This window comes from Eupeodes corollae, chromosome 2 (assembly GCF_945859685.1).
Source record: "Eupeodes corollae chromosome 2, idEupCoro1.1, whole genome shotgun sequence".
In the NCBI taxonomy this organism is placed as follows: Eukaryota; Metazoa; Arthropoda; class Insecta; order Diptera; family Syrphidae; genus Eupeodes; species Eupeodes corollae.
Genome location: NC_079148.1, coordinates 2,007,708 through 2,033,626, shown reverse-complemented (window position 1 = coordinate 2,033,626; position 25,919 = coordinate 2,007,708). Strand labels below are relative to the sequence as shown.

The following is a 25,919-nucleotide window of genomic DNA, read 5'->3' as shown; positions in this document are numbered from 1 at the left end:
TTATGATGATCTCTTTTAAGATTTAATCGCAATATATTTGTTTATTATTTTATTGAATTTCCTAGAGCGTTTCTGGCATAAGTAAAAGGAGGTCGCTAGCTACTCTTTCGGCTTCTCTCATTGCAATCAGTAACTAGAAAGAAACGTTTCCTTCCAACATTATTTTCAATTCTACATTTTTTAGCAGAAACTTTAAGATTTTGTACAGTTACAGAATTTGTCAGAAATATTCTTTTTATCAAATGGACGCCCTTAAAAGATCTATCTGTAAAAATCACTAAAACACCAGCACCACTTGCAATATCGTCTCATGAATTGGGATTCAATACAATTCCTTGTGGTACACCGTCTTCAATTTTTTTAAGTTCCGATTTATTTTCGTCCAGTATTTCGTAGTACTACATGGGAAGGTAGCTTTAACCATACCTTCAAAATTTCAAATATCAATAAATCATCCCACCCCTTTAATTATTAATACGTACTTGCAGAGACGGTCTTGTACATTTCTTTCTTTAAATCATGGGAATCTCACTTTATAGAACTTTTTCTATCTCAAAATAATGATTTCTATAAATTGAAGTGGCTATAAAGTGGCTATAAAAGACGATAAAGACCTAATAAATAGCCTATCGATATTTATGGCAGTTTAGTCCGTTTATTGAATTCCAAACATCATGGACGCGAAAAAATGGTTCTTATTGTTCGTGAATTTAAGTCTTTTCATGAATGGAATCTCTTCGTTTACTGTAATAAATAATGTGACAGTTAATAGTGATATTTTGAAGGAAATATTTTTTGAGTATATTCAAAAGACCGAAGAAATTGATTTTGAGGTTCTGCAAGAATCGGAAAAATATGATTATAAGAAATGTTTTTTAAGTCTACGGGAAATTGTTGGCAGTTTTCCAAATAAAGATGTTATTTCATGTAAGTTTTTGGTTTGGTTAATAAGTGAAACGAAATAGTGAGTTTCATGAATGCAATTGCTCAGCAAAATTTCTTGAGTTTTTATTTTACTTTACTTTAAAACTGTGTGTGATCGACAAGTTGCTATCAATTAATAATTCTTTTTATTTGTGTCTAGTCTTTGATGCCTGGGGTCACTTGCCTTCGGGAATATCCTCCGGGAACTATTACGATATCGGTGATTTTGACCAATGTGTGAAAAATTCCCTGCCTCTAAACGAAATCAACAGTGATGCAGCAACAGGCCAATACTGTTTTGTATCTTTGGCTGTTCCTGAAAACTCAGGTGCATTAAATACTGGAATATGTGTTCCTGAGACTTGCAGTCCTGAATTTGTGACGAAGATTTTCAAAAAATCATCAGATGAACTTCTAAATGGTGCTCTCTCGGATATAGTATCAGTTGGACATTGTACAGATGGAAAAATCCCACCACTTAATGCAATGAACATTATTGTAATGTGAGTCTTGAATAATATACATAAATTCTTTCGCGAACTTTAATATTTAAATTGAATTTTAAATTTTACAGAACAATTTTTTCAATTATGACGGCTTTGATGATCTTGAGTTCTTTTTATGAATTTTATATGGACTATTATCAAAGTAAGTACAGATAGAGATAAACAGTCAATTATAAATTATTGATAGTTGATAAATATCAAAGTTTAATCAACCAATTGATAAGATCGTTGATAATTGGAAATGTCCCAGACAGTGACGAACAACAAGAAAGTATAGTGGAATTATCAATTTAAATTACGTATGAAGTTTTGAATGATGAATTTCAATATTTATCAACTATCAATTGCAAATTGACACAATCTCTTAGAGTGATATCTTTCTTTTCTTATAAATTGAATATTTTCAAATGACAGCTTTCAATATTTATAATTTTTTCAGAAACACCTGTCCCAGTTCTGTTGGCATTTTCGGTTTTAACAAACGGAAAGAAACTATTCGCGATCAATACAAAACGATCTCGCAACAGTATTGACTGTTTCAATGGAATACGTGTCCTCTCAACTCTTTGGATTGTGTGCCATCACATTAATTCCAATTTGTATTTCATGCAAAATACTAATTTTATAAAATTTAATGAAGTAAGATTTGTTATTGTTTTTTGAGTGGTATCTTCAGCACTTAAGTTGGAAATATCAATTTTTAATATCTAGAGTTTTTGAAGCGACCTGAAAAATTGTAAATTTTTGATTTATTTATAGTTTGCGAAAACGTTTTTCTATATGCCATTCGCCATGGCTACGAATGCAGTGAATACATTCCTTTTCATTGGTGGACTTTTGGTGGCATTTAATGGATTCCGAGACTTGGACAAAACGTAATATAATAAATAAATCTGCGTTTAAAGCGAAATTTAAACTTTTATTCCAATACAAATATTGATATAGGAAGGGAAAAATAAACGTCGTCATGAATGTCGTTCATCGCTACATCAGACTTACCCCAATTGTAGCTGTTGGACTTCTTTTAGCTTATGGTATATACGAGCTTCTCTTTACTGGACCATTTAGAGATAGGGCTATTTCGGCAAATTCCTGTGATGGAAGTAATTGGTGGCCGATTCTTTTGTATATTCAAAACTATTATGTCACAAAAAAGACCGTAATTATTTTATAGATACTTGAAATTTCTTTAAATCATGGAAAATAATGGTAATTCTTATTTGTCAGTGTTATGACGAAGCTTGGTATTTAGCTGTTGATTTTCAACTTTATGTTCTGTCACCATTGCTTTTGGTTCCGATGTGGAAATGGGGAAAGAAAATTGCATATTTCATTGTTCTCCTAATAGTTCCATCGATTGCATATATTATCGTAATATTTTTCATCAAAGGATTCACTGGATACACACAAGGGTGAGTTATTTGAGTTCTTTCTTCTTAACCAAGACCCTTGTGTTGGGCGCCACTTTTGCGAAGCTCTTTTAATAAAGTTCTTAGTCATTTATTTTTGTTATCAAATTAAATTGAAAATCATTATTATTTCACTCTTTTTGAAACATAACTTTAATGTTTACACAGTTCTACGAAATATCAGACTACATAACTTTTAAAGGAAGTCATTTCGAATGATTTAATTGTTATTGTTTTTATTTACAGTACAAATTTAGGTGAATGGGAATTGGTTTACATTCCAACCCACACAAGGTGGACTCCTTGGTTAATAGGTTTTGTTTTGGGCTACTTTATGCATTTAAACCGTCAAACAAACTTCAATGTTCCAAAGGTATGTTTTTTCACTGATTATCTAATTTTTGTAAATTTACCGTGAAATTAAAAACTTAAAATTTGTTCACACTATAGCAAGTTCAACTATTTGGATGGATCGGGAGTCTTACGTTACTGTTTCTTGTGGTATTTGGGCCATATTTCGCTATACGGGATGGCGTAGAGAGCGTCTTCTGGGCTGCAATGTACGCAGGATTTAAACATATTGCGTGGACGATTGCTCTAGTTTGGATAACATTTGCATGCTATTACGGAATTGGTGGAATTATTGATACATTCTTGTCACATCCAATTTGGCAGCCTTTTACACGTTTGACATACGCCTTGTATATGATGCATATGGCTGTGATAAGAATTAATTTTGGAACGTCCCGTCTGCCAATATATTTCTCATTGTATAGTATTGTAAGTATTTTGAAGTCATGTTTTTCAGCATCCAAAATGTACAATTTTGTTTTTATCTTTGTTTCAAGCTCCAATACTTCTTTTGTGCTCTTGGAATAACGCTATTTGTAGCTATTTACGTGACATTAGCATTTGAATCGCCAATTTTAATTTTGGAAAAATTCATATTTGGTGGTTCAAAACCTGTGCAGAAGAAGGTTTTAGTTGACTCAGAGCAACCAGCTGAGAAGAAACCAACTGCCGCTGTAGGTACAATGCCAAGGATTTCATAAAGTGGATATTTTTTAAAGTTTAGCATTAATTTAGAATATTATTTATATATATTTTTTCTTACATATAAATTAAACTTTAACAATCAAAATTAAAATTGTTATGCTATCAGATTGAGAAAACCATAAGTCTAAAATAGGCTTCCGTTTGATTGGCCCTTATCTCTTAAATTTTTAAAAGGCTGGAAATTTTGAATAATCTATCAGATATGAATGTTTGTTGAGCAAAACAAATGGTTGATATGCGGTTAGTCTCATGTACGAGTTTTAGTAAATACGCTAAAGTTAGCACTTATAGGAGTATAGTTGTTACTAAACTGATTTTGGATGAACAAATTACTTTTCAAACGGTCTTTCTATGACAAGTTTCCTTCGTCTTGTTCAAATCAAAACATCGTAATATTAACGAAATGTTTCGTGGACTTCGTGGGCAGTTTTATCTTCAATGTAAATTTGCATAGTTTGGAAGCGTTTACCCTATCACAGAGTCCCTGGTATCAAGCCCACAATCATTTTGTTATGCCAAGCCCTTAAAGAAATCAAGAAAGCATTGTCTAGTTTCGGAGTTATAAAATCACTAAAAATACAGCGTAAGTTTTTAAGGACTTATTGATATTTTGAAAAAGCATTCTAGTTTTATACTTATTTGGTCTTTTAAAGGGTTTGATAGACGCGAAGTGGTTGAAAGAACACTTTTCACGCCAACAATAGCGTCTGTTGTTATCGAAACATCAACAAAGGCTCGGAAGAATTTACGACCTCATATGATTGTGTGTCTTTTATTCGTTTGTTGAAGTTTTTAGACCAGTCAGTCTTATTACATGTAGCTTTCGAATATTCTATTATTTTCCTATGAATTAAATCAAATTGTAAAAAAGTTAAGTTTAATCTTTTCAATTTACTTTACTCTAGCTGGAAGGGTTCGGGTAGTACCCGTGGCGTGGTGGTTAGTGTGTAGGGCTGTCACGCCAGAGGTCTTGGGTTCCAACCTAATTTAAAAAAAAAGTTTTCACGGGTACTGCCTCTTGCGAGGAATCGACAAATCCTCCAAGAGTAATGCTTGTCATGAAAGGGGCTTTCTCAAATTAGCCGTTCGGATTCGGCTTAAAACTGTAGGTCCCCTCCATCCCTGGCAACTTTACTCGCACACAGGAATGGTTAAGAGTTGTAAGTCACTAGGCCCTAGTTTTCAATGGACTGTTGTGCAACCTATTTTATTTAATTTTAAACTAAATCGAGAAAATGTCAAGTAAGTTTGCTTCCGGCGTACGATAAATTTGTATTTAAATTTTATATCCTAAAATATACTATATGACTAGAAATCCGTATACCAATATTAGTCGAATTAATGTTTTATATACCAAAAGTTTAGTATTTTTGGGCATGCCTTTTGTGTACTGGCTTTAATCTCGCAGTAACAAATTTGGCCTTACATAATGTCTTTCGGGCGTGTAATTTTCCCATATTTATATTAAAAGCCCACATTTTGATCTTTTTGTGGTCCGTCGTACATCAATGGCTACTATGATGGAAATAGGACAAGGATTCCATTAGGTTCTTCATTTAAATAACCGAATGGAAAATCATAATAATAATATGGTAATATTCGGAAATGATCTGACTGCTCAGTTTTAACAAATATTTATGAGAATCGGTTTTCAAGAAATCTTTGAATAATACGCACCTTTTCAATGTCTATGTTTAATGAAATCGTAGATCTCAGGTATTGAATACTTGTATTGGAAAGTAGGAGAGAGGCATGTTTAGTTGAATGTTCTTTTCAATGAAATAGGTCGAAAGTCTTTTAATTCTTTTTTAGGTCTAGTTTTAGCTATTGGTAACAGTTTTGCTCTTTTCCAAGCTGAAGGAAAGTAGCCATTGTTAATGCAATGATTAAACAAAGATGCCAGCATTTCATCGAGTGAATGGAAGCTTTTTCGCAGGATAAAGTTGGATTTTCCGTCAATTCCATAAGATTTTTTTTATTTTTCAAGCCCATTCTGCAAATATGAACAATGAAAATGTTGGGCTGTTGTGAACGTTGGAGTGGCTGGGTTGTATGATGGCCTAGATGGTGAAAAGGTAATGATTTCTGAATTATTTTCAGGTGAAGAAAATTCGCAAACTTTAAGAAGGACGTCGTTGGTAAGGTCTAAATCATAAGTAGGCTGTTTTTCGCTATAGTCTGCAGAAAAGAAATCTCAAAAAGCATTGATTTTTGATCAAGTATCAGCCAGCTCCTACCCGTTAAGTGCAAGAACATCTTGTGAAATATCTATACCAAAAATGTTCTTCCAGTAATTTTATCGATTTCTTTGCAACCTTGTGGCGACGGACGAATATTTTGTAGTCTTGTTTTAAGAGTGTTATTAAGATCAATATTTACTCTTGGTTTGATAAGATTAGTTGCTTATGGAATAGTCGTTTTAACATTTTAATCCAAGTGTTGTGAGTTTTTATAAGTTCCATCGTGAGTTCACACATCCTTATATTTGTTATTCAACTTCTCACAAGAAGCAATACCAGTGAACAAAACTTTATAGACCTTTGGCATTACAGTCCTACACACTACACAGCCACGTTATTGCTCTTCATAAAGAATATACTCCTGAACAACATTTGCAAATCCTGCAAATTAACTACCTTTGGTTCGCACAACGCGCAATGAAACAATGAATATATTGCAAAAACTTTTGGTAACTGCATTATCTCACGTAGTAGGTCTGTGGTGTGACCTCCAAGACCGTGCAACATAACACCACTAGACTACGTTTTGTAGAGTTTTGTATCTTTATCTTTATAATAAACCTAAACTATAACATTAAAATATATGTGTTTCATTTCATATCGAAAACCACAAGTCTAAAAAAACTCCCTCTATAAGATATAACTTTGTTGCGCGTAATTTTTTTTTTTTTTACGTGTTAGACTTAACTTTGATTTAAACATATTTTCTAAAAAAAAATTGGCAAACTTCCAATTTATTCGCAGGGTATAACACTTTTTCAACCACTCCGAATTTCATGGTAATTTCTTTTTTTTACAAATAGACGGGAGCAATGATACTTTTCTTCAGAGTCCGTTCTGCAAACCTTTTGCGACCAACAAGCATGTGATAAAGCGAGTTTCTCTAGCGCTCAATGGATCTTAATGAATTGTCAAACGTTACTGAATAGAAATGTCAACACAGCTTGACACTCTCAACTGTCAAACAATAGACAACAACTATCGAAACACATGCAGCTTAAAAGCACCCTATAATTTAAACAATTGGACATTTTTTCAAAAGGGAGATTTGTTGTGAAAAGTGACTGAAAATAGCTGAAAACTAAGGGATAGTTCCTAAAAGATTTGTTTTGTTGGTTTTACTCCTGAAAATATGTCTACAGTAGCAATTTCAAATAGAACTTGTTATAGATGTCTCAATGCACCAATAAATAGGCCAAAATGTTAACAGATCTTTTTACCTCAATTCGGCCATCATAAACGTATTTGTTCATTAAAATTAAATACTTTTTTATAATAAATAAAGACAAAGCTTAGTTTCATTAATTTTAATCACAGAGCATACCAAAATAAACACACTTCAAGCCTTCAAATATTAATTTTAAAAATATTCTCTCCAAAGAATATAAACAATATTGACTTTGAGTCCTCACATTCCATAAAGCACTAAACACCCTTTTGAGGTGGTTCTGCAAATGTAACACGTTGAATCGCAGGCTCCGATGGCGGCGGCGTTTGTTTCTTGTCACTTGATGATCCACCAAATATGAACTTCTCCAATATTAAAATTGGCGATTCGAAGGCCAGCGTTGAAATTATAGCGACCATCATTGAAATTCCAAAAGTATTCCAGAAATAAAGTACCTGTGGAAGGATACATTCGTCGTAGCAATGTTTCTTTTCAAAAAAGAAAAACTTACAGCATTATAATCAGAAAAGAAAATTTCAGTTCGCATCATTCCGAAATTGACCCTCAGAACAAATGAATGTATGAGATACAAAGAGTACGTCAATTTAGCAAAAGGCTGCCAGTATGGATGCGAGAGGAATGCATCAACTGTCCCGCCGATTCCAATTTGACAGGCAAAAGTGATCCAAGCTAAGGCGATGGCCCAAGAAAATCGCTTCCAACCCTCGTACATGGCAGCTTCAAAGACAGTTCCATTGCCTTTGGTGCTCATTGTGAAATAGGGTCCAAACACTACGGCAATCATAATAAAGGCACTCACAAACCAAGCTAAAAGTTGAAAGACCTAAGGGAACAAACAAGAGTGTTTCTAGTTTTTCATTATTGACAAATTATCAATACCTTTGAAAGATGGAACTTCCTTTGACGATTTATGTGCATAAAATATCCCAATCCGAAGCCAACAAGCCAAGGTGAGCACCTAGTGTGCATTGGAATGTACGTCTTGGTCCATTCATTAGGGTTCTGGAATCTGAAAAGGAGCATTATTAGAATTGATTGCTAAAGAGATATGTTCCGCGTTACTTACGATCTCAAATTTGTAAATCCGTTTGCTATAAAAATTGTCATCACACAAGCTATTGACATTAACGACAATACAAGCAAAACAGCGAAGAACTTTTTCCCCCATTTCCGCATAGCCAACAACAGGAAGGGGGCAAACAAATACAGTTGAAAATCAATTGCCAAATACCAGGATCTTGCAAAGCACTAAAATTTGACAAAAACATTAGAAAAGTTCGGTGCAAACATTATTCGAAATCCTGAAAACACAAAAGTTCCAAAAATCCTAAGTCTCGAAAAGCCAAAATCCACAATTCAAATTCTTCAAAAGCAGAATCCCGGATCACAAGACTTCGAGCAAATCTTTTTACAAAAAACCGTAATTGAATTTCTAAAAAGTAAATTTTTGGGATTTCTAGGTTTTGGGTTTTAGGGATATTGGCTTTTCGATATTCTGGGTTTTCTGGAGTCAAACTTTCAGGATTGTATCCGGCCACTCTTTTTCTTACTTGAGGTTCTTGAATAAAGTAATTTTGGATATACAACAGAATAGGCCACCAATTTTCTGGAGTACAATTATCTGTTCCGAGTGTCTTCTCCCTGAATGGACCTGTAAAAATGATCTCATTGATACTGAAGGTGTACAAAAGTGAAGCAGCTACGAGAGGCGTAAGACGAATATAACGATGGACATACATCATAACTATATTTAGTTTGCCATTTCTGTTAAATAAAAGATCACAAAGTGTCAAAAGAATCCATTTAAATTTTTAAGAAAAATTAAATTTTGTTCTAACGTTTTGTCCATTTCTCGAAATCCAAGCCAAGCAACAAGCAGACCACCGATGAAAAAGAACGAATCCACAGCAACCGTTCCATTTATGAAAATCATTGAATAAACATTTTTGAACCACTGTAACATATTTTTGAAAAATTATTTAATAAATATTTCGACAAAAATAATATAAAAAAAATATTTAAGATCATTGTCGCTTAAAAACGAAATCAGTATCAGATAAACAAATGGGGTCCTAAAATTGATCCTTGTGGTACATCATCAAAAGTGGAAACATTTTTGACTTACCGATACACTTTCGATTAGATTAATTGCTGGAATCATTTGCATTGTCATATAAGTATGACATGACATTATCCAAGCCATTGAAATGACACGAATTCCAGTGAGACAATTGATTGTGTTTGGCGAACTTTTTGTATTGATGTCAAATAATTTTCTGCCATTTGTGAGAATGGAAAATGCTAATAAAACGGGAACTGGAGTTTCTGAAAGATAATAAAATTTAAATTTTTATCATTAAATAATTATACATTATTTTATTAAGGAAGCTTGTACTTACTTTTGAATAATCTCATGAAATATTCATACAGCGAGCTCAAAACCATCAGAACTCCAAAAACACCAAAAATTACTCTGCCAAAATATCAAACATGCATTTTAAAAAAGGAAACGTTTGAATCACATTTAGTCCAGGAAAATTATGAAATAGAATGGCCTTTAAACTTCTTTCAAAGTTTTCTTAATTTGGACCGGAGTAAAAAAAAGTTTGCTATTGTGAAAGGAGTCCCAAATAGGAAGAAGAAACAAATTAAGGTTGTTGAGAATTTGTTCGAAGTAAATATCTAATTTTCCTGGACTATTTATTGTGTACATCAGAATTTTGTATACCTACATTCCTATAATATGAATTGCCTTATATGGTGGAGGCTTCCCATCAGTACACCAATGTACAGAAATTCCCGAGAGTGCTTCTTGCAAGCCTGCATGACCTAGGCCTTCTTTTAGAACATCCGTCAGAAACTCTGCACTGCAACTATCTGGAACACATATTCCTATGCTAAGTTCCAATTCTGACAAACTTGCTCTCGATCCTGTAATCGGGACATCGCTAAACACTGGAATACGTCGTTCTGGTTGATCTTCTAGATTTTTAAGAGGAACTCTTGCGAAGCAGAATTGTCCATTTACGGGGTTATCAGGAAGTTCGCTGAATTTCACCGAAGTTCTTACGCACTGATCAAAATTACCGATATCATAGACATTACCATAAAGAATTCCAGACGGAAATTTCCCCCATGAATCAAAAACTATATAAAAATGTAGATAAATAATTAAAATACCCATTAATATGTATAATGACACATTATTTATATGTTTGTTTTTAGAGATAATAGCAGAAAAGGTACAAAATGTTGATAAATTAATTAATGTTTATTAAACTTTATCACCGTGATTTTGGATTACGTGGAAAGATTTAAATCGAGTGATAAATGTTATAATATTTGTTTCAAAGTCTAGATTTTGGAGGGTTTTTTATAGATACATGCAGATACAATATCTTTAATAAAGTCTTTTAATAATATTATAAAAAAACAAAGGGTTTTTACCCCAACATGGTTTTTGTTTTTTGTTGGTTTTCTACATTAAATAATTTTAAGTTATCAAAATCAATTAATACACCTAGAACATTTGTCAAAAATCAAATCTAATAGCATTGAACTTTCCATTGTGTTATCTGCATGTTTATAAAAACATTTTAATATTTATCTTGCAGTATTTGATTACTGAATTCATTTTTTATATTTTGGAAACGTTCAATACAAATTTCATTCATTTTTTAAAAATCTATAAAACCTTTTTCGCCCATTGAACTGTTTCTCTTAAAATAATGAAATTTGACTGCCAATGTCAGTATCTCAAGTATTTTGCACTTGAGACATGGTCTTGAATTTTAGGCATTTTAATCATTTGAGCATTCGTCGATAGCTGCGAATTATATCAGTTGTCAAAAAACAATTCTTTTTAATGTGGAATGGACTTGTTTTTTATTGTTATGTCACAGAGGATAAGTGAGGCATACAAATGTTTTGATTATTTTGAAGATTGTGAAGTAACATATGACAGCTCATGTAGAAGCTTTTTTGGCAATCCAGAATCAGTATGCGATCGAACTGACAAATTGGCCAATTTATGTTTCTAAGATTTCTGAGATTTTTCAACCAAATCGCAACATCTGAAACTATGCGGTTACCAAGCGTATACTTTAAAAGGTCAATTTTGGCACAAGCAGTGTGACTAGGGATGCCAGACGTCCTGCAAACACTCGGGACTGTCCCGGAAAATCGTTTTTGTCCCGCAAATGTTCCGCGGCAAAGATAAATGTCCCGGAAATCCCGCGTAAATACCCTTAGTTATTTTTTATTGTTCAATTGTTTTCATTTTAAGTGCGTGCAACATGACCTTAATTTTTCATAAAGTCTTACTTTTTTTCATTCAGTTCACTGAACGCAAATATCGTTCGATATTCGAGAGTCGAAATTCTTAGTAAGAAAGACAGCGAATATTTTTCGTTGTTTACTTTTCCATTGTTTTTGTTAACAGTTTCAAGTTTTTCTTTCGTCATCTTGTCTAGTTTTTTGTCGTGTTATGTTTAAAATTTTTGGAGGTGAAAAAAGGTTCGCCATATATCATGGAGGAGAAAATGACGTTAGTCGACATGAACAAACGCAACGCCTTAAAAATTCGAAACCTTGTCTCAATTTTTTTTGCAAAGATACTAAAGAAAAAAGGAACGCAAGTGAAGTTAAGGCAACGCTAGTATGCCACACTGTAAAACATTCACACAGCTCCAAATTAGCCGATTGTACCTTCAAACTTATGAGGTGTTTATTCAGCTATTCCTAGGAAGCATTTCAAATATCGTGCGGGAAGGCAAAATGTACTAAAATTACACAAAATATCTTGGCTCCTGCTTCCAAAGAGATGATTATTTTGGATAAGACGAAAGGCTGAAATAAACATTAAAAACATTCCGTTAATTGTAAGATATTTTAAAAGTAGTCATGGTGTCTGCACCAAGTTATTAAACTATTATAGTTTGGATTGGAGTTTATGTGTTCAGAATATAACAGCATTTTCAGGTGATAACGCAAATGAAAATTTTGGTAAAAATCAATCCGTTTTCATAAAGAGTTTATGGAATGGTGCAATAAGGAATGGTCCGAGCTTTTGAGACATGTTCAATGCTCATACTCGTTGCTTGTCGTTAATTCCTGCCGTCTCAGGCTTCTTAAACATTACAGTTCAGTTAAATGTTATTTTCTTTCACACAAAAAAGTTCGACCATATTTAAAGAAGTTTTTCGAATTTGAAATAGCCGAAGCATTTAACTTTTATATCCCATGTCGGTGGATAATGCAACAATAGTTCTTGAGAGCGAAGACACGTCTATTGTTGATTTATATGAGAAAATGAATGATCTACAAAATTTACTAAGAAAAGAAAGAGAACATGAGTTCCTTGGAGCTTTAGCTATCGAATATTTAGAGAATAAATTTGATTTTAGTTATAATATTAAATGTTTTTCAGGGTTAAGTTTAAAAAACAAACCCTAATTAGATAATTACTTAAAAATTGTTGACTGCTTTAAACTGAAAATATAGACGTTGATAAGCTTTTTCAGGAACTCGTAAGTCTCGAAAATTTGTATGAACTTGAGTTAGGTTTTTTAAGACAATCAAGGCCCCAAATTTTAAAAAATTTGTGATTTTGTTTTTTCTTTGCCTATTTCTAAAGCAAGCTCTGAAATTATTTTCAGTTAAATGAAAAATTCTTGGTGGGAAAAATAAAAGAAGCTTATGATAAAGCAAAATTTCAATATGGCTTATAAAGAATTTTGTTTTTGTTCAACGAAATACGGCTTAAACGAAATAATTTCTAAAATTACATCAGCAGAAAAATATGTGTTGTTTATTTGTTTTATTTTTTAGTTTTACATAACTGTTTGTTTTTTCTGAAGAATGTTAAGTTTCTATTTATTTATTTAATTAAGAATGTTTTTAAACTAAAGAACACTTAATTATTTTTTTGGCCCGCTCAGAAATTTTTCAAATCTGGCATCCCTAAGTGTGACATGTTGCGCGCGCCGTTTTGTGATCACCACAGATCCGCACTTAATATGGTTGTTCAATTCAATACCGAAAAAAAAATAATTATTTATGAGGGCATCGTTTTTAAAGAAGTATTTATCGATTATTTCATGAACCCACAAAGTGAAAATGGCATTTTTTTTTACTTATACATTCAAACAAAAGTGAACACTTTAAGCATGTATTTCTGAAAAAAAACACCCGTTATAAAAAAAAAGTAATTTCTTGTCTTGGATGTCAAAAGTGAGAGAAGAAAATCTATAAGATTCGCACAATTCTAAACTGATTGAAAATTCACAGAACACTTAGGAACTGGATACCTACACCACTTCCCCAAATTTAGCATACTAAAAATGACAACTGTCAAGTTTGATGTTGAGTGCTTCAAGTTTCAATTCTGATTTTACATCTAGAAGCAAATTTTATTTCTTTTCACAATCAGGACATTAATTTTTGCACTTTAAGAAATGTCTGCAACAAAACTTTTTTGTTTCATCATAAATTAAGAAACATTTTCGTTACTCCATTCATTTCGTAGCACTCACGTACTCTCTAGCTTTTAAAGAGCTTGGGAAATGGGGAAATATTTCAGAAATGTTTCATGAGCGCTCTGACCAAAATAAACTATTTGAAGTTAAAATTCAGAAAAAACAGAGAAACATTTATTTAAAATTCATTCTTCAAGCATTTCAGAAATATTTCAGTAACATTTAAAAAAACATTTCTAAAACAATTAAAACATTTGCAAAATGTTTCTGAAATGTTTTTTTAATGTTACTTAAATGTATGTTTCGAAACATTTCCTTGGTGTGGGCATCTCTTAAGGTTCAAGTTCTAATTAGTTTTGCACGCATCGTTTCTAGTGGCTTTTGTAGATGTGATTTCAATTAAATTTTAAAAGGTTTAAAACACTTAAGTTAGACAATCAATACAAACGTATGTTTTTTAAGGACACTTTTGTTTGTTGATTTCTTGTTAAAAAAAAATGTTTAATCTATTAGACAATAAGATTTCAACAATTAATGATGAAACAAAGAAAAATATTTATTTCTTACTCACAGGGTATGACCTCAAGACTTGTAGGCTTTTTTATTATTTCACTTAATTCACGAAAACATTTTTCCGAATTATGATATAATTTAGCTTTGTTAATTAAATCTCGATTATAACGAATTTCATTAAAGAAAACTTCACTTAAAATTTCACTCGATACAGTCACATTATTTACAACTGATACTGCATCAATACCAATTATTAAAAAACAAAGACAAACTGTCAAAAACGTAAGAAATGGTTTTTGAATCATTATATTTTCTATGCAAAGATACTTAAAATACTAAACGCTATAACTTAAAATCAAAGTTCTAAAACGGGCTCTAAATTAAAAACTACTGGGAAATAATTTGTGGCGACTTAACTTTTTATTAAACTCTTTTTAATTGGCTTTTGTTATCACTTTGATAATGGATTTAAAAAATCATTGCTTTATTACTCGTGATGTTATCAAGATTATCAACTGTCGAATTTATGTTGAGAACAATCAATTAGTATAGTTATAAAAATATGTAAGTAGCTACTTTAATCATGAGCCTAAATCATTTTCTAAGATTAATTAATAACAAATTTGATGTTTTGACGGGCATAATTTATAGAAATACGAATTTTGGAAATACTGAATTATTTCTTCCGAAATTTCATAGCTCCTTAGTTAGAGATTATAAACATACTTTGTTTATAAATTTGTGAATCCACAGTCTTCAGTCCTCTCAACTAATTTTTTCGCAATATTATACATTCGTCTGATTAAAGTTTGTAATTCCCTGCAAAACTTTTTCTATCTATTTTCTATAGTTTTTTGGAACCTACATAATCTAAATAGATTACCAAAAAATGAAAAAGTTATAAGTTATCTGATTATAAAATATGTAAAAATATAAATAAAACAATTGCTTCCGTATCGAAATTCTCATTTCTAAAAACGTTTCCCACCCATGAATTAAAACTAAAACGTTGCTATACAAACTTAAGTACTTCGAATTTTGCTATTTTTTAATTTAAAAATATATATCAACAGATAGATTATCTTTCTTATCATAAATAGGAAAAACCACACATTTTGCAGTTAAATAATTAAGACTTCTATTTATTAAAAACGAATGGAAACGCACAAAATTGCTCAGTATTGTCGGTTTTATGGCTTAGTGCTGATTAACATATGAGAACTAAGAAGTTCTTTTCGAATTAAACAAAAAAATGGAATTTTCTATAATTTTATTTATAACATTTTTAATAAGTGGAAGTTATTCATATTCGGTTCTGGATAATGTTACTGTGTCTAGTGATATTTTAAATGAATTGTTTTATCAAGAAATTGAAAATAATCTTGATTTACTGAGAATTTCTTCTGCTCGTGATGATACTACTAATTCGTATGACTCGGAAAAATGTATTCACAGTTTAAGTGAGATAAAACGACAATTTCCAAGTACCAAAGTTTTACCATGTGAGTTTTTGTTTAGACAAAAAAAATTCAAATTCATAGAAAATTTACAGTGAAATTATTTTAAATAAGTTTTTTTAATGAACTTTACTTTCATAATTTATTTTGATTATTAGGTATCAGTGGTAACAGTGAGTTTTAATAACAGAACATTAAATCTAAGACAAAATTTTATGAAATGGAGTATGTGTCCTTTTTCCTTCTAAAATCTATAACTATATAAACAAAAATATTTCTTAAAATTCTTCTGAAAAATTTTGAACCTGAGCGGAAACAAAATTATTCTATTAAGTTGCCAAAAAGTGACCTCGGGTCGATATTTTTCAAAAACACTAAAATATTCTAAGCAACAAGTCGACTTTTCAGGAAGGTTGTCTTAAAAAAAAAAAGTTTTTACACCGTTGCAAATATCTCAAGATCTTTTTCGCAGCTTTATCAAAATCAATTAATTTTAAGATTTTCAAGAAATCATTTTTCCCTTTTTACATAGTGTATACTTTTAAAACTATTATGTGAAAATTTCAACGCTGTATTTCTAATATTCTTCGAACAGCAAAATTTTGGAAAGCGGCCGCTCTTAGGTATAAAATGTTTTGTAAGGAACCTAAACACTAGAAAATTGACGATTTGTTTTTGAAGAGGCGACCTGTTTTAAAGGCGTCATCTTCATGTTTTTTCTGAACGATGCCATTTTATTAGATTTTTCAAAAAGCTTAACGAAGTACGTTTCATTTTAACGACAGTTTTAGCTGTTCCGAAATCCAAGTCACAGTAGAGTTTTGCTGGGCTCTCCGAAGACAGTGCATAAGTCATTTAAATATCGGTATTTTTACGTGGAAACATCGCAACAAAATTGAATTAAAGATCTTAAGAATCTTAACGTTATTTTTTTCTTTAATTAGAGTTTTCTTAAGCTAAACCAATATTTTGTTCATCTTAAAGCAAATTTCTTGAAATTCGAAAACACTATTGTGTGTTTTTTCTCATTTCTTACATTTTGTTGAAACTTTTAGATCAAAATTTACTTAAAAGCTTTGCACATGAAACTGGGTTTTTGAATATTCAGTCTGCTCGCTTCAAATCTAATCAAAAGAGAGTAGAGAAGTACTGGTTAGTGGAGGACTAAAAAGGGAAAAGGTCTATTCCGGTTAGCAAACAATAAAAGGTGCTATCAGTTTTTACAAGTACAAAAATATAGGCTAAATGCCCACAGCTATTTTTAGATGTGAGTGGGCAAAAATTAATTGGTATTTTAATATGGGCTGTAACTTTTCATATCCAAAAAGTGAAGTCCTGCATGCCGTTTTTGGGGCCTTTATCGATAAAGTATATATAAAAGTGCAATTTGTAGATATGAGGTCTAAGGAAAAAAGGATTAATTTAAAATATAAAATACTATCAAAGGGCAAACTTCTTTCAATAAAATGCTATCACATTTTATTTAAAGACCGATTTCATACTCATCTTTATGGCTGAATCACAAATACGCTTCAGCTTCGGCTTCGCCTGACGTTTACGAGTTCAGCCATAGGAATTCAATGCATGCTATCACAATGAAGCTTCGACCTCACGTTTCGTTTGACAATCGTAAGGAAAAGAACGTAATGTAACGTAATTTGATTCCAAACGAAAGCTCTAGTTCCATTATCTGAACATTTGCTTTGTCTGACAGCTCATCAGCTGTAAAAAAAATGTCAACAAACAAAAAATTGCTATTTGGAAGGATGAAATAATAGAAATGTCATTCAAAGCAACCTCGAAGCAAGCCGTACGTACGATCTACTATAATTTTTAAAGCAGTTCTTTCAATTCTACTCGGAAGACTCAGGTAATTGGGGTTCCAGTCCAAATATGAGAGTTATACTCGAGTTTAGGACTAATAAAAGCTTTGTAAATCATAGCCAGATCAGAAGGGGTAAAAAACTTCTTGCATCGTCGGAGAAAACCTAAACACTTAGAAGCATTTTTGGCGATGTCAAATATGTGATCACTCCACAAGAAGTAGTTTATGATGCACATACCTAGGACTGATAGTTGTTCAATCTCCTCAATGCCATGGAACCATGGATAGTGGCATTGGGGGAGGGTTATGCTTTTGTGACAGTAGACAGCATTGAGTTTCCGAAGCATTAAATTCTACATGGTTTTTGAATTCCCATTGAACAATGCTGTCAAGATTAGAATTTAATGAGCTTATCATACGCTGCAAGGACGAGAATCTAAAAACGAATATAAAAAGCAAAGGGTACTGTCATCAGCAAAACAGTCTAGTGGGTTAGAAGTTTCCGACAAAAGATCATTTATTAATATAAGGAAGAAAGTCGGAGACCAAACGGACCCATGCGGCACACCAGCGTTTATTTTGTGAATATCAGATTTTAACCCATCCAATACTAATTGAATTGAACGGTCCAAAAAGTAATTTATAACCCAACGAAGAAGTAATTCATCAATACCAAATGCACGCATTTTCGATAAGAGAGCTTGATGCGAAACTCTATCAAATGCTTTTGAAATATCAAGTGCAATAATCTTGCTTTCTCCAAAACGATGTAAAGATTTGTTTCACTGTTCAGTGAGATAAGCTATGAGATCACCAGTGGCGACTTTTCATGGACTTTTCCTGGTATCTTTTCAGAAGAATGTAAAATATCTTCGATAAACCCTATTTGTAAAAATGGCCAAATGAACTTAAAACAAAACTATAGACCAGTGTCAAAACTTTCGGCGGTTTTAAAACCTTTTGAATAGTTCGTTTTCAATGGGCTCAATTTCACAGTCAAAGATGTTATAACCCCAAGACAATATGTATTCTGTTGTTGTGGTCGATCCGTAGCAAGTAATTTTTGTCTTTTCACACATTTTTGTTTATCTTCTTTAGAAAAATTAATTCAGGAAGATGTTTTAAATACAGATATGAAAGCTTTCGGTAGAGTCCACCCCAGACTTCTTATGATAAAGCCTATGACAATTGAATTTGAACTTTGTTTTCTTAAATGATTGGTATCATATTTATCGAATCGTAAACAGATTGTTAGATGATCAATCTTTTATTATTAAGGTTTTGTGAGGCCTGCCTCAGGGTAGTCTCCTTTTCAACCTATTCGTAAATTACATTCCAGATTGTTTAAAATTTGCAAATTGTCTAATGTTCGGAAACGATTTGAAATTATTTTTTCTACTTTCATCAATTAATGACTGTCTTAAATACCAACTTCCAAAAAGATATAGATGCAATTTTTCAGTGGTGTTAAATACAACCGTCTTGAGCTAAATCTCTAAATGTAAAATATTTATTTAAAGACATTCGTTCATCAATTAGGGTGCTATTCAGGTACAGCCTTGGTTTTGAATATCTATTGGTGGTAAGCGAATTAATAATTTTGGTGTCATTTTTGACAAAAATTTGTATTTTACGAAACACGTTAATTTCATAATATCTAATTCGCATTCGTTGTCAGGTTTTTTTAAGCATGGAAAAGTTCTCATCGGGGATAGTTATATTGTAAAACGATTTACATATTTTTAATAATATCGGTATTGGAATATTGCAGTGTTGTTTGGTCACCATTTTATCAAAACTCCTAAGTTTCACGCTTTTTTCTTTGAGGAACTAAAGGTGGTCAGAAGGTGTATGCAGCTATAGTAATAAATGCACATTAAATGATTTAAATGATTTAAATCTTTGAAAAGTCTTAGAGTATTCTTAAAGGTTGTTTTCATAAAAGGCATTCTAAATGTCAGGATAAAATCTCCATCTGATAGCTCTTATGCATTTTTATGTTCCTGAGAGGAAATTTAGAAACAGGGACGTTATCTTTTTGATTTTTTATCACAGGACGATCTTGAAAATGGTTTTAATGTTCTTTTAATTTCATAAGAAAAGCAGGTTTAATTTGCCTCATGTATTCCTAGTATTCCTAGAAAATATATGTATGTTAATTTTCCATTTTATTAACAGTTATCGATTCTTGGGGCAAACTTCCTTCTGGCATTTTACATGGAAATTTATATACTGTTGGAAATTTTGATCAATGTGTACAAACATCGGTGACTTTAACAGAATCATCCGGTCTTGTCGAGGGCCAATATTGCTTCTTGAGAGTTCCTCTTAAAAATCAAAAACCTCAAAATGATGAGATGCCAATATTTTTGGACGCACCAATTCTAGAGGGTCGAGCTAGTTTGTCAAGTGCAAAAATCAATATTGGAATATGTATTCCGAATAGTTGTAGCCCTGAAGTGGTTACTCCGATTTTCGAAACAGCGGTTCGCAAGGCCTTCAATGGAGCTTTGTCTGGAGTTTCTGTTCTCAAATGTACAAATGGCAAAATACCACCATTGAAAACAATTAACATTGTGGGAATGTGAGTATAGCTTTAAAAATATAATAAATTCTACAATATAAAAACATTTGTTAATACATTTGTATAATTTTTATCAACAGTGTTATATTTTCAATATTCGGTCTTTTGATGATCCTGAGTTCACTCTACGAGTTCTTCATGAAATATTTTAAAAGTAAGTATACATTTTTGAATAAGAATACTTCAAATATTGTTAAGGTATGGATTATTGCATACACAATTGGAAATTCTTTCAATATTGTCCGAATTGTCAAAAGTCTTCCAATAGCATCTAATAAAGTGACAATTACCAAATTTCTATCAATTGAAAACTGCCCGACAGATGACAGAGAAAAAAGAATGGAGTTCATATTTATTTACTTACCTTTTTCTTTATATTATAGGAGAGCCAGTACCTGTGTTGTTGGCATTTTCAGTACTTACCAATGGAAGGAAAATGTTCGCAATTAACACTAAGAGGTCTCCAAATACTATCGACTGTCTCACAGGAATACGTGTATTTTCAATGGTTTGGGTTGTTTACTGTCACACCTATTTGATAAGTCGTGCTATTCCAGAAATCAATGGGCTCGACAAATCTGAAGTAAGTTTTAGTAATTACATAATTGACAATTTATACGAAGTCTTGTTGCCACTCTTCAAAACGTCATTTCTGATATTTTCTTCTGTTGAAGAATTAGTGATGTAGACAGACCATTAACAGACACTTGACAGAAAGCTCGCATACATTTTCTCTTATTTTTCACCTAACACAACTGTAATCTTCTGTCAAAACAAGTGACAGTTCTGTCAAAATGCACTTAAAACATAATTCCCTTATAATTTACAGTGGTTCAGATCTTTAATATCGATGCCCGTAGTAAACGGAACCGTTTCGGTAGACTCGTTCTTCTTCATCAGTGGACTTTTGGTAGCGTGGATCGGATTTCGGGAATTAGACAAAACGTATGCGAAGAATTTTACCAAAAATAGAAAATTCAGAAAATTAATTTTCTCCTGTTTTTGTTTTCTTTCAGAAATGGAAAATTAAATATCATCATGATGTACGTTCATCGTTATATTCGTCTCACGCCAGTTGTTGCTTCTGGACTTTTATTTATATTTAGTTTAAATGAAATTATCGGTACTGGACCATTTAGACAAAGTACAATTAATTCGGAGAAATGTAAAGGTGATTGGTGGGGTATTTTGTTGTATATGCAAAATTATTTCTTCAAATCAAAGGTGAGTCTAATTTTTGATTTACTCATTTTTAATTGAAATAACCGTTTATTTCTTTGTTTTAAAGTGCTATGGACGAACATGGTATTTAGCTATTGATTTCCAACTTTACATCCTTTCGCCGCTGATTTTGATTCCAATGTGGAAATGGGGAAAGAAATTCGCTCCCGTATTGGTTGCTTTGGCACTCATGTCAATTGGGTGTGTTATGACTGTCTACATCACTTCAGGTTTCACTGATCTTAGAGGGTAAGTTTTAGTTATACATACATGCAGCGTCAAAAGATTATTTTCAAGACCTTAATGTAAAAATTAATCTTACAACTTAACATTTATAAATTTAAGTTGTTAACATTTATAGTAGAATCTATCAGAGTTTCGTTTGTGACATTTAAATACGTTCGACAAATTTAAAATGGAATGTTTTACTTTTCATCAATTTTCTGAAAAAAAATGTATACTTGTCATGTCTGTCAATACTCTGCCAGTTACTGTCAATGAGCCAGTAACAGACAAACACTTTTCTATTCACACTTAACTGTTGAAAGGTTTTGTTCCAAAGTCCTACAATTTCATCGTCAGGTTTCAAAAATAACAATTCACAATTTTGAACGTCATCTGACAATGACAGATAATGATGTCTCTGTAAGTTCGCACAATTGTGCCATATGACATTACTTAAGTAAGTGATTATTATATCTATCAATATAGTTTCCGTCATTGAAAACAATACAGTTTATTGAAAGGTCGATGAAAGCGATGAGTTTGAAATGTTTGACATTTCTGGCATTTTATAATATTTCTGGTTGAAATCCAGCAGACAAATAATTTTTGACAGGAATCTGTCATTAGAATTTTATAAAATTGGAACACAATCAGTGGAATTTCTAATCAAAAGGAAACACTAATATATCAAATTTAATATTTTTATTTCATAGTTACTTTTTTGTACCTTTTATTTTGGTGGCTTAAAATGTGTATTTAAAATTCTTAGATTTTGCAATACTGTCAAATCTATCAGTGCTCTGACAATAATGGCTGAATCACAAAACGTGCTTAAGCTTCGGCTTCAACTGACGTTTACGAGTTCAGCCATAGGTATTCAATGCATTCTATCACAATGGAGCTTCGACATCACGTTTAGTTTGACAATCGTATGGAAAAGAGCGTAATGTGACTCCAAACGGAAGCTCTAGTTCAATTATCTGAACATTTGCTTTGTCTGACAGCTCAACAGCTGTAAAAAATGTCAACAAACTAAATATTTGCTCTTTGGAGGGATGAAATAATAGAAATGTTATTCAAAGCAACCTCGAAGCAGGCGCACCTAACGCAGACCAAGTCGAAGCTGAAACGTGTTTGTGATTCAGGCAAAAATGACACAAGCTAAATATTATGCGAAGGAGAACTGTCTGTACACGATTGACAGATTTTGATCTAACGTCTCAAAATTCGATTGCCAGAATCGATTTTAAGTTGTTTATGACAGTGAAGAATTTGACAGCAATTTTAAGTAATCTTAAAAATGACGTCTCACATTCCTAAACGTCAAATGACATCTGACAATAGTTGAAAATTATTTTTGCTTCGATTGTAAGAATGTGCGACAATTTTCCAACTGACAGATCTAACAACATTATCTTTAAATACTTAATTTAAGTGAATATTAATAATTTATTTTTTTAACAGTTTCTCAAACACAGATGAATGGAGTAAGACCTACACCCCAATGCATACGCGATGCTCTCCTTGGTTGGTCGGTTTCGGTTTGGGATACTATATGCACATTAATCGTAATAGAACTTTCCGAATTTCAAAGGTTGGTAATTTTTTCGATCTTCGAAATTTTTTATTGATATATTTTTCAAAAACTTTCAAACTTTATCAATCTTCTAGCTCGTTCAAATGCTTGGATGGATTGCTTGTTTTGGAATTTTCTTGGCAGTATTATTTGGGCCGTATGACACAATCAGACACCATGCTGGCCAAGGAACAGTTTTCGAAACAGCAATGTATGAGGCATGGAAACGTGTCTCATGGTCAATTGCTCTAGCTTGGTTGACATTTGCTTGTCACTTTGGCTTCGGTGGCATAATTGATTCGATTCTGTCACATCCATTTTGGCAGCCATTAGGACGTCTTACATATTCCCTGTACCTCTATCATATGTTTGTTTTTCGAATTAACTTTGGAACGATGCGGACTTCAATGTTTTTCTCAACTTATAATGAGGTATGTACATTTTATGAACTTTCTGAATATGACAACAATATTTTGCTTAAAATTCTTTAGTTTCTCTACTTTTGGAGTGGATTGGGAGTATCACTTATGGTTGCCATTGTGATTTCACTTGCATTTGAATCTCCGGTTTTGGTTCTGGAGAAGTTTATATTTGGCAATGGGAACTCCAAAAAGAAGCAACAACACATTGAACCCACAACTTCACCAAAAGTTATTGTAGAAATACCGACAAAGGATCAATAGGCTTTTTATATAGATTTTAATTAAGCAACAAAATTGTACCTTATAGTTTAATTAATAAAAGAAATGTTTTGTTACAGATCAGTCTATTCATTTTGAAAGCTGTCAAAATGGCCTTCAGGTAAAATAGTATTGCCAACCAAAAGATCTATAATTTAAAAAAAATAGATTGTTTTTACTGTCATGTGAAAAGAACTTTTAAGACAATTTTTCGTTACCTTCAATATTTTATAAGCAGATGTTGCTTTCCTAACTTGACATCTAAACGTCAAAAAATATTAAAAATGGTGTTCTACTTAAGTAGTTTTCAAAATACCAGAGAAGGTTTTTTTTGAAAATGTATAAAGTAACAAAATAAAGGAAACCTGTTAACCTAATTTCCTGCTGGTTCAGTAGTTTCGGTTTCATTTTCAATTAAATTTTTTATGAAGGAAAGAGAAACATACCCGGAGACCTTCTAAGTATGGAAATGTCACTTTTCCCACGGTCGGTCGCAAGATTAAAGCACTGGACTGTTAAAATAACCTGCATCCATCCCAAAGATGCCGACATCCTGGTGGACACCTATACACAATTCCAATCTTTTTAAAAAAATAAAAGAAAAACATTTGCTATCATAAACAGAGTTATTCACCGGCAGGAGTATCATCGTCATCATCCTCACAACAGAATTAAGGACCAGCAGCGCTTTGGATCCTCTTTCAAAGAGAGACACCATACTCGTACTTTGTACAGCATCATCAACAAAGCATATCGAAAGTTCACCGAAATGTGAAAATATAAATAAAAGCCGCTGCACGACCGATGACGTCGAATGCCTGATATGATGATGGCCTGGATCTGAAGGTGGAGCAAACAAAAATAAATGTAAGCGCAGGAACCGAAAAACCAAACCTAACCAAAGCTGGAGCAGGAGCCCAAATGAAACCAACGTGTTCGACCTAAGTGGGAGATCCAGTCGACACTTCCGCTCCGTCAACTCACATCAAGGTATGTCTATATATGATACGTGTTCCTAACGTAGGTACGTATAGAACTCCATCCACACATGACTCCAATAGGTAGGTATTCTTTTTTTGTCTTATTTTGTTGGAGGACCTCTTTTTATACACCTCAATGAGCGAGACCTGACAAAGACTTAACCGACAAACATATAAGGGGAGTGAAAAATCAATATAAATTCATTGAATTAATTGCTGAGTTATACAGGAGCAGCATCATCACCAACAGAAGCTCAAGGCTGATGGCTGGATGCCTGATGATGGGTTTTCTTGCTCCAAAATAAATGGTAAATAAGACCTCACAAAGTTTTCCAGGAAAATCCCATCACCGATCACTCAGTCAAATGAAACGAAAACAAAACTCAATTCAAACAAACCGTGCGTTTTCGTTGTCCTTGCCATCAGTTGTCGAATATTGAAAGAACGTATTTGTAATCCTTGAGCGATTCCATTTCATTTTTCTTTTATTTTTCAATTCAATTCGATTCTATGTGCTTTACAAATCTGATGGTTTTGGTCTTCAACACAAAAATAAAAGAACTTACCTACCAACGAATTTTGTATACGTAGACTTCGATTGTTCGAAATACATAAATTTTACCATAGAGTAAGAGATAAAAGAACTTACGAGGATATTACATCCTCGAAATTATTGTTTTGTTATCTTTACTGAGCACAAAAGTTTTCTTTAAAAGTTTGAAAAGGTGTTTTATTGGTAAATTTAGTTGCCAATGACAAAAAAATTATATTTTTGTGACGAATGGAAAACCTAAAATTGAAGATTAAAAACATTGGGGTATTTCTGGCCACTAAAACTTGTTTTGCGTGTTTTTAGTGATTTTTAATAAATTTTTAAAACATAATTTTCACATTCAAATGACAAACCACATTCGTTAGATCAAAAAAATACAAAATTCTTTTGGAGTTGATGCAAACAGATATTGTGATCTGATCTATGAATTTGATCTAAAATCAAACATAAATCCATATTTTTCAAAAAGGGGTAAATCTTATTTATAATTGACGTCGAATGCCGG

The 25,919-nt window shown here is 32.3% G+C and overlaps 3 protein-coding genes across 3 annotated transcripts; 2 read left to right on the top strand and 1 right to left on the bottom strand.

Moving 5' to 3' along the window:
* The first annotated feature begins 650 nt into the window (after positions 1 to 650).
* LOC129947245 (nose resistant to fluoxetine protein 6-like) lies at positions 651 to 3,907 on the top strand. The gene is made up of 10 exons (XM_056057744.1): positions 651 to 927; positions 1,085 to 1,427; positions 1,499 to 1,572; positions 1,870 to 2,069; positions 2,190 to 2,305; positions 2,376 to 2,589; positions 2,658 to 2,842; positions 3,086 to 3,212; positions 3,290 to 3,619; positions 3,688 to 3,907. Exons 1-10 carry the CDS (start codon positions 675 to 677, stop codon positions 3,889 to 3,891), a joined length of 2,046 nt encoding a protein of 681 aa, XP_055913719.1. The 5' UTR covers positions 651 to 674; the 3' UTR covers positions 3,892 to 3,907.
* Positions 3,908 to 7,427: 3,520 nt separating this feature from the next.
* LOC129947220 (nose resistant to fluoxetine protein 6-like) lies at positions 7,428 to 14,627 on the bottom strand. The gene is made up of 10 exons (XM_056057687.1): positions 14,372 to 14,627; positions 10,057 to 10,471; positions 9,724 to 9,797; positions 9,450 to 9,649; positions 9,163 to 9,278; positions 8,875 to 9,088; positions 8,391 to 8,572; positions 8,204 to 8,333; positions 7,815 to 8,147; positions 7,428 to 7,758 (listed from the first exon to the last, which is right to left on the bottom strand). Exons 1-10 carry the CDS (start codon positions 14,616 to 14,618, stop codon positions 7,561 to 7,563), a joined length of 2,109 nt encoding a protein of 702 aa, XP_055913662.1. The 5' UTR covers positions 14,619 to 14,627; the 3' UTR covers positions 7,428 to 7,560.
* Positions 14,628 to 15,497: 870 nt separating this feature from the next.
* LOC129946939 (nose resistant to fluoxetine protein 6-like) lies at positions 15,498 to 23,956 on the top strand. The gene is made up of 10 exons (XM_056057322.1): positions 15,498 to 15,815; positions 19,774 to 20,179; positions 20,260 to 20,333; positions 20,563 to 20,762; positions 21,009 to 21,124; positions 21,196 to 21,403; positions 21,468 to 21,649; positions 23,090 to 23,219; positions 23,297 to 23,632; positions 23,693 to 23,956. Exons 1-10 carry the CDS (start codon positions 15,566 to 15,568, stop codon positions 23,882 to 23,884), a joined length of 2,094 nt encoding a protein of 697 aa, XP_055913297.1. The 5' UTR covers positions 15,498 to 15,565; the 3' UTR covers positions 23,885 to 23,956.
* The last annotated feature ends 1,963 nt before the right edge of the window (positions 23,957 to 25,919 follow it).